This window comes from Megascapheus bottae, chromosome 4 (genome assembly GCF_031878675.1).
Source record: "Megascapheus bottae isolate mThoBot1 chromosome 4, mThoBot2.hap1, whole genome shotgun sequence".
Classification (NCBI taxonomy): domain Eukaryota; kingdom Metazoa; phylum Chordata; class Mammalia; order Rodentia; family Geomyidae; genus Megascapheus; species Megascapheus bottae.
Window position 1 is genome coordinate 36,332,006 of NC_143512.1, and position 9,517 is coordinate 36,341,522.

Sequence of the window (9,517 nt, forward strand, 5' to 3'; positions counted from 1 at the left end):
AAGGCCCCGAGTTCGATACTCAGCACTGCAAATAATAATTAGCTAACATATGTAGATATTTTATTTCTTGAGCCTGACCACTGAGGTTATTAAGCTGTTGTTATTGTTGTTGTTTATGGAATATAGCTTATTAAACCAAATGCATTGGCTGTGACTTCACACACTAGGCACCAAATGGGCTATTGTAGCCTAGTGTGTCAGGAAGTGGTGTGTCAAAGGGCAGCTGTCAATATCTTATACTCTGAAGCTCATCTCTTTCTCTAATGGAACAAGATATATCTCTTCTCGGAGACTATGTGGGTCTAGTTCCTTCCTGTCCTTTACAGGGAGCTGCAGATTTCCTCCTTATCTTTCAAAGTTTTAGAAATACACACGTGATGGCTATAGCCTGTCAGGGCTGTTTTTCCAGCTTGAATCCAGTAACCAAAGACATTGTCTCATGCTGTTTGAGTTCCGGGTCTCTGTCTCCTAAACTCTGCCATACTTGCTAATACAGCTAAACTAAAAGAATATGAAGTATCTTCAAACTTCTTCCACTCCTCAAGGAGAGGCTCCTGGGTTGCATATCTGTCCTAATTATTGTTTGATTACCTATGAAAATATCAAGAGTAGATGACTAATATATAGCTGCTTTAGAAAATTAATAATAATCCCTAGTAAAGGACATGAATACCAATGATAACACAAAGTAAAGGGTAAAATGAATATAAGGATAAGTGATTTGCACACATGTATACAAATACTGGGGAGGGTCAAGGAGAAAGTCGTTGGACAGTGAAATTTGTTGCGATAAGTCTAGAATAGCAGCACCAAGCTGCTAGCATTAGAACTAAATCTTTAAAAAAAAATGAGCAGTGCTGTTGATATATTTTAGATATGAGGCCTTTGTCTGTTGTATGGTTGGTGAAGATCTTCTCACTCTATAGGCTTTCCAATTAGTTTACTAGCTATGTCCTTTGCCATACAAAAGCTCTGCGGTTTAATGCAGTCCCACTTATCCAGCCTTTCTCTGATTTGTTGTGATTCTTGGTCCTTATTAAGAAAGTTTCAACCTGTGCCAAGGCGGTCAAGTGTATCTCCTATTCCTTCCTGTAAAGTTTTCAGAGTGTCGGCTTTTACCTCCAGGTCTTTGATCCATTTGGAATTAATTCTAGTGCAGGGTGACAAAGAAGGATCCAACTTTAGTTTTCTGCATGTGCTTAACCAGTTCTGCCAGCACCACTTGTTGAAGAGGCTATCTTTCTTCCATTCTAATTTTTGGCTCCCTTGTCAAAGATTAGGTGGCCATAGGTCTGTGGTTTAATATCTGGGTCTTCAATTCTATTCCATTGGTCTTCGGGCCTGTTCTTGTTCCTCTACCAAGCTGTTTTGATAATTATAGCTCTGTAATAGAGTCTAAAGTTTGGTATTGAAATTCCTCCTGCTCTGTTCTTTCTACTAAGAAGTGTTTTTGCTATACGGGGTCTTTTATTATTCCATATGAAATTTTGGATTACCTCTTCTATTTCTTTAAAGAATGCCATTGGGATATTGATGGGTATTGCGTTGAATTTGTAGATAGCCCTTGGCAAGACTGTCATTTTCACGATATTGATTCTTCCAATCCAGGAGCATGGGAGGTTTTTCCATTTCCTTAGTTCTGCTTTAATTTCCTTTTTCAGGGTTTTAAAGTTTTCATCAGAAAGGTCCTTTACATTCTTAGTTAAGCTAATTCCTAGGTACTTTATTTTCTTTGAGGCTATTGCAAAAGGACTTGCTTTCCTGATTGTTGCCTCATTCCTCCCACTGAAGGCAGTTGATTCTTGAGGGTTAATTTTATACCCTGCTACCCTTCCAAACTTTTGAATCAGCTCAAGAAGCTTGGGAGTAGAGTCTATAGGGTTCTTCAAATACAGGATCATGTCATCTGCAAAGAGGGAAAGTTTTATTTCCTCTTTCCCTTTTTGGATCCCCTTTATGCTTGCTTCTTACCTTATTGCACTGGCTAGGAATTCTAATACTATGTTAAAGAGGAGTGGAGAGAGTGGGCATCCTTGTCTCATTCCTGATTTTAGAGGGAATGGCTTTAGCTTTTCGCTGTTAAGTATAATACTAGCTGTGGGTTTGTCATACACAGCCTTTATTATATTGAGGAATGCTTCATGGATTCCTAGTTCCTCCAGAGCTTTTAACATAAAGGGGTGTTGGATCTTGTCAAATGCCTTTTCTGCAACTATTGAGACAATCATGTGATTTTGGTCCCTGCTCCTGTTGATGTGTTGAATTATATTAATTGATTTGCATATGTTGAACCAGCTTTGCCTCCCTGTGATGAATACTGTTTGATCATAGTGTATAATTTTTTTGATGTGTTGTTGTAGACGGTTGGCCAGTATTGTGTTGAGAAGTTTTGCATCGATTTTCATCAAAGACATAGGTCTATAGTTCTCATTCTTTGATGAATCTCTGTCTGGTTTGGGGATGAGGGTTATACTGGCTCCATAAAATGAGTTTGGTAAAGAACCTTCATTTTCAGTTTTGTTGAAGAGCTTGAGGAGTATTGGTGTGAGCTCTGCTTTGAAGACTTTATAGAATTCAGCTGTGAATCCATCTGGCCGTGGGCTTTTCTTAGGTGGAAGTTCTCTTATTGCCATTTCTATTTCAGTGCTTGAAATAGGCCTGTTTAGTTGAGTTAGTTCTTCTTGGTTCAGCTCAAAAAATTAAATCAATCCAAAACTAATCTCTAAAGTAACAACCATCCCATTAAAAGACTTAAAGAGAGTCTTCTCTGAAGAAGAAACAAAAATGGCCTATAGACACATGAAGAAATGCTCAACATCTCTGGTCATAAAAGAAAGGCAAATCAAAACAACTCTAAGACTCCACCTCACTCCAGTTAGAATGGCCAGGATCAAGAAAACTAATAACAACAGATGCTGGAGGGGATGTGGCCAGGAGGGATCACTACTACACTGTTGGTGGGAGTGAAAACTCATTCAACCACTATGGAAAGCAGTATGGTAGTTCCTCAAAAGACTAAACATAGAGCCTCCCTATGACCCAGCAATTCCACTACTTGGCATTTACTCAATCATCCAGAAACAAGGACATACTAAATCCACCAGCACAACAATGTTTATTGCAGCACTATTCACCATAGCAAAGATATGGAACCAACCTAGATGTCCCTCAGTTGATGAGTGGATCAACAAGATGTGGTATTTGTACACAATGGAATTCTATGCTGCTGTCAGAAAGAATGACATCGCCCCATTTGTTAGGAAATGGAAAGACTTAGAAAAGATCATATTAAGTGAATTAAGCCAGACTCAAAGGAACTTAGGCTCAATGGTTTCCCTCATTTGTCATAATCAGTAGAAACCTTGGGCTCTCCTAGCAGAGATTTGCAATACAGCAAAACCTTGATACATAAGGCCATATAGTAGGACGCTAAATGAAAGGACCTCTAGGATATAGAAACAAAAGTCATATAATGAGTGATTGTTGTCCTTAATATACTATGTTATCTCTCATCTCTTTTGCTGTCCCTTGGTTATCTCATATTGTTACAGTATCTCACTTTGTTACCTGATATATCAGATATATTTGTATTTGGTTATTTGAAATTGGATAGGGAAGGAAGGAAAACAAGATGAGGGATGAGGGTGGGGGGAGAGGGAAATGGGGACCAAGACATGAGAAAGGGTATCAATGTATGGGAATTAATGCACCTTCTATCTAGCAAATACCATGTAACCTATTAATTACAATAAAAAATATATGAAAAAGATGAGCAGTAAGGTTTTATGAGGTTTTTTCCCTAGAATATTGCATTTACTTTAAGAGCACAAACAATGGCACATGGTGAAAAGGATGTTTCAAATGATTTCAGGAAGCTACCTGAACACAAGTGACAGAATAAATGTGGACTAAGCCAGGTTTGAGGGCATGTCTTCATGCAAATGGGGAGAGCCAATGAAGACTTTTCAGCATATCATTTTTAATGTTAGATCCACTACCACAGTAATGGCCAAATTTACAGTCAGTTAGGCATTAGGAGAGTACATTCCATTATTACCCAATAAATCAAGAAGAAACAACCCATACTGATAGGGCCCGTCACACTGTTCTAGTCCCAGACACTGGTTGTGTGTCCCAGGTACTTGCCCATTGTAAATAGACAGACTCAGATGACTAATCCACCCCTCCAGCTTTTGCTGTCAAGTTAGAAGAAAAGGAGGAAAGGGCCAGGAAAAAATGTAATCAATGAACTTGAACTTGCATAACCCTAAGACAAAAACCTAGTCACATGTCCTTGCCTAGCTACAAGAGAATCAGGAATCAGAATCCTGGGTTATAATGTCTGGTGCATCAGAGAAAGGGAGACCAGACATAGGAACATAGATAACAATCTCCCATTTACAAAGGAAACTAGCTTATATCAACAGTGTTTAAAAACCCAGTTTTCAAAATGTGAACAGGGAAAACTAAAGTGTTACCTGAGTGGCCTTGAATCCAAACCCCCAGTATCACCAAAAAGAAAACAAGCAAAGGATAAGTCATTGAATGGAGAGAAGAAAGATCAATTAAAAAACATTAAGCAGTCTTGATATGAGTGGGTGAAACAAATGAGAGCACTCATGCTAGAAATCGTGATGAGCAAGTCTGGATGTTGTAAGCTATACATCAGAAAGACCCAGAAGCTCGCACATCCACGATTGAGGTAAGCATTGCCAGAAGCATGGCTTTCTGCCTACATTATTAAATTGCTCCACTGAGCAGCAGCCGCTGAGAAGAGCCACTTCAGGCAATCCTCTTTTGTAATCCCACATTAACTCCTGCTCTTTCCCTTTCACTGTGAACACAGTTCCTCTCCCCTTTGCCCAGCATCACAGTGCCCCCCTGAGCCCAAGGCAGCACATAAGGCTCAGGCTTGCTTGCTGAGCACGTGAAACAGAGGTAGTAATTAAGTGTCAGGATCTTCATGCACTGTTGCTTTTGGGGTGCCTCGCTCTATAGAGTCCTTCTTGCTGAATCATTACCAACATTGTTTGAAAATATTTTTCAGACAAACATATAATGCACTGTGTATTATGAACTCATAAAGCCATTTGTTCATGTTCTTTTGTGTACAGAGGAAAAACACAAAACCTTCATCCAGCTGTCTGATGATTCCCAAGATCTAAAATAGACAGATACATTCATGTTTCATGGCTAACATTACTTGGCTTCAAGTCAAGGATTTTTTCCTTCTTTATGTATGCATGAAACTAAAAGTATAGGAGACAGACATGATAAAGAGTGCTAGATATTTTCTCATAACTTTTCAAAGCTTGGCTGTCTGTTTTTCCTGTATTATTTTTAAAACATGGTGCTTGCACCCCTAATTAAGGGAATGATTTTGAGAGTGCAAACAAAGCCTGATCTTGTTCAACTACTACACACATTAAGAAACTGCCATTCAGAGCAGATTCTACTTAGGACTCACTTTCCCCTTCGGGAATGGCCAGCTTAGTTTCTACATCTCTGATCTTCTATGGAAGCTCTTTCCTATTAGTATAATAACTCTTCTCAACATTTTCCTCTGGAAGCAGCTTCTTCGTCCCTGAAAGTCATCCTATCTTTGTGTCAGGAAATTTCAATGACCATAACATGTTGCTTCCCTGTTCCTTGATTTCTGCCTTTCTACAATATTATTCATGTCACTGGAAGCAATTTCATTTCCAAGATCTTGTCACCATCAGGATTCATGACTCCTCTGATAGCTTAAACTTTAATATCCCTCTCCATAACCACAGTCTTCCATTTGTCAGGCTTTCACTTCCTTACTCTCATTTAATTGCTCTTTGTCCCCATTCAGAGCTTCATGTCCTAGGCAGAAGGGGTTCGTGTAACCACGAGACAAACCTCAGCAGTATTTTTGAAGTCCTCATACAAGTCTTCTCTGAGAGTCTGGCACACTGCAGATAGGAATGCTGTGTATGCTACAGTAGAATATGACCCTCTCCTCCAGGGTCTCCTGCTTCCAGCATTGGGACCCTGAAAAGTCCAGTCAATTAAACCAGCTCCAGAATGGTCTCAAGGACTGCATTTGGTGGTGTAGCCTAAAGTCACCATGCTCTAAAGATGGCTATCATGACAACTTCAGCTCTTATTCCTATAGACTCCCTCAGTCCTGTTCATTAATCTTAGTGGCTCTCCTTAGCCAACCTTATCTCCCTTGAGCCCCCTAGAGTGGCAGAACCTAAGCTATTAATCACTTACTTCAAGTCCCTTAGGCCCACCAAGAGATCTTTCTGGAAGCAGAGGTCATAGAGGCACTCTGAAATCTTCACTCTCTGTCTGAGCCTCACTGGTTTGACCTCAATAAGCAATATTCCTATTGGCTCAATTCAGCCACCTTGCCTTGTTCAACATCCTGTAGAGTGAACCTGACACACATTCTTCCTGCTTACTCTCATTTTTTTAATCTGTTCTCTGCTCCAATGTTAAAGGTCTTGGTATTGAAAAGTAAAAATACATGAGTTTCACAGCTAAGCCTATGTTCACATATTTTTGATATCAAAAATAGAAACTTTAATATTCCCATGCTTTGATTACCCTGCATGATAAATTAGACTAGTAAGAACACATTCATTACAGGTTTTTCATGAGCAATAGCTGGTGTAAAATTGTTTATTCCCCCTCTGGATACATTGACAAACATCTATACTACTGTTTTCCAGCTACCGTTGCAGAGTAACAAACCACCCTAGACCTAATCTAAAATGGTAAACGCCAAATGCCTATCTTGTAGGTGAGTAATTTGAATGAATGGCATCAGTTAAGGGATTTTATTATTAATCTTTAAGAATGAATTAACATATTCCTCTGTGTGTCAAATTTATTCATTAGAATTAATTAAAACAATTAAATAATAATTAATGGACAATAAATAAAGGATTGGATAAATAATTAAAATAATTGTTTATTAAATTATTACTTGATTGAATCTCCATTAACTGCACCTAGTTTTACCACTCCTCTAAAATTAGTAATAAACAAAGAATCTTCAAGTATGGCATTTAATTATTCAGCAGTTTTGAATATTTCCTTCACAAATATTCTATATAATTTTTCATTTATCAAGGGATGCTGGAGGGGATGTGGCCAGGAGGGATCACTACTACACTGTTGGTGGGAGTGCAAATTCATTCAACCACTATGGAAAGCAGTATGGCAGTTCCTCAAAAGACTAAACATAGAGCTCCCCTCTGACCCAGCAATTCCACTACTTGGCATTTACCCAATCATCCAGAAAGAAGGACATATGAAATACACTAGCACAGCGATGTTCATTGCAACACTATTTACCATAGCAAAGATATGGAACCAACCTAGATGTCCCTCAGTTGATGAGTGGATCAACAAGATGTGGTATTTGTACACAATGGAATTCTATGCTGCTGTCAGAAAGAATGACTTTGCCCCATTTGTTAGGAAATAGAAAGACTTAGAAAAAATCATATTAAGTGAAGTAAGCCAGACTCGAAGGAACATAGGGTCAATGGATTCCCTCATTTGTTATAATCAGCAGAAACCTTGGGCTCTCGTGGCAGAGATTTGCAATAGAGCAAAACCTAGATACATAAGGCCATACAGTATGACACTAAATGAAAGGACCTCTAGGATATAGAAACAAAAGCCATATAATGAGTGATTGTTGTCCTTAATATACTATGTTATCTCTCATCTCTTTTGCTGTCCCTTGGTTATCTCATATTGTTAGAGTATCTCACTTTGTTATCTGATATATTGGATATATTTGTATTTGGTTATTTGAAATTGGATAGGGAAGGAAGGAAAACAAGATGAGGGGTGGGTGTGGGGGGGGGGAAATGGGGACCAAGACATGAGAAAGGGTATCAATGTATGTGAATTAATGCACCTTCTATCTGGCAAATATCATGTAACTCTTCTATTAATTACAATAAAAAATATATGAAAAAACAGAGTCTCGTGGACCTTTCAAGCCTCGGAAGGGTTTGAATTGAGATCCTCAGATTTCAGCCTCTTGACTAGCTAGAATTACAGACAGGAGCCACCATGCCAGGCTTGATGTTATATTTCAATTCTAAAGGTAGTCTTTTGTTGGAAAACCCTTTCTTGCAGGAACATCGGTCTCCTTCCATTAAGACTTACAGTTGGTTAGATGAAGCCCACCAATGTATGGATGAACTGCTTTCTGAGTCTGTTGGTTTAAATGCTAGTAGCTGATAAATGTTCTTACAGAAGCATTTGAAATTGGAAAGGGAAGGGGGAAATCAAGATGAGCAGGGGGAAGGAGGGAGCGAAATGGGGACCATGACATGAGAAAGGGTATCAACGTATGTGAACTAATGCATCTTCTATCTGGTGAGTATAATGTAACCCTTCTATTAACTACAATAAAAAATATATGAAAAAAAGAATAGTGCTTGGTCATCTAAATGGGTATCAATGGTCTGGCCACATTAACAATAACAATCCACCAATAGTCAAGTTGAATCCCATACACCTTTCCTTAAACCATACTCAATCTCAAAAATGGCATTAGCAAGCAATAGCAAGTTCATTCTTCTAGCTAACATGATGCAACTATATTGCATATAATGGAAATTCATTAATCCATTCTCCAGGAGAAAATTCAAGTAATGTTATATTTACTCTTATCTTGGATTTCCTATAACATAAGTACAAATAAAATGCTATCATATTTAATGATGTTTTTCATCCCCACATTGATTCTCACATGTATAGTATAATCTGCTATGGAACCTCACATTCACATCTTCATAACAAAAATACTCAACAATTGTAGTCCTCATTTAGATAACTCATCATGTGGTTATAGATGGTAAGTGTAATACTCTTCATCTGCTACCATTTCATGTTTTATTTTCTTGTTGGCGCTTGTGGTTCTTTTCATTTTGAAATATCCCTAATTTTATTCCAAAAGAATTTTCACTACTAGTAGTCCTGTCTGAGGTGGACTATTTAAGATTTCCTTTGACTTAGACTACATGAAGAAATTTAGATATATCCTTTTTCATCTCCACTGTGTGGTGGCAGGGCAGTATTCTCTTGGTAGGGTCAATGACTCAAAGTAGTACTTTTCTTCATGTCAATTCAGAATCATAGAGTCTAAAATAATTATTTTAAAAATTCCATCACCTGGAAAAAGCAAGATTTTTCTAGGCCATCTTAACATGATAATATGTAAACAGTAAGAAAACTTTTGATAGTGGATGACTAGGGATAATGAGAAATGGTACCATTAACTTTTCTTCAATTTGTTACCTTGGAAAGTAGCATCCTGAAAAAATCTTGTTCTACCCTCTTTTCAATTTCCAAGTGATATAGTTTGATAAGTGCCCTTACGGCATACACATTATACTGAAGCTTTATAAATCCCAAGTAAATAGAATCTGATCATTTAATCCATAAAGGTAGAAAACCAAAGTACATGCATTCATTGAAGCTACTGAACATGGTTAAATACATTATCTAGTCAAGGCAT

General features: G+C 38.0%; 1 protein-coding gene across 1 annotated transcript in view; it reads left to right on the forward strand.

Moving 5' to 3' along the window:
- The window catches only part of Edil3 (EGF like and discoidin domains 3), a 380,429-nt gene extending 372,117 nt beyond the window's left edge, over positions 1-8,312 (forward strand). The window contains exon 11 of the mRNA XM_090331670.1: positions 8,131-8,312. Coding sequence (XP_090187796.1) covers positions 8,131-8,235 — 105 coding nt within the window. The 3' untranslated portion in view covers positions 8,236-8,312. The remainder of the gene's footprint in view (positions 1-8,130) is intronic.
- Positions 8,313-9,517: the final 1,205 nt, after the last annotated feature.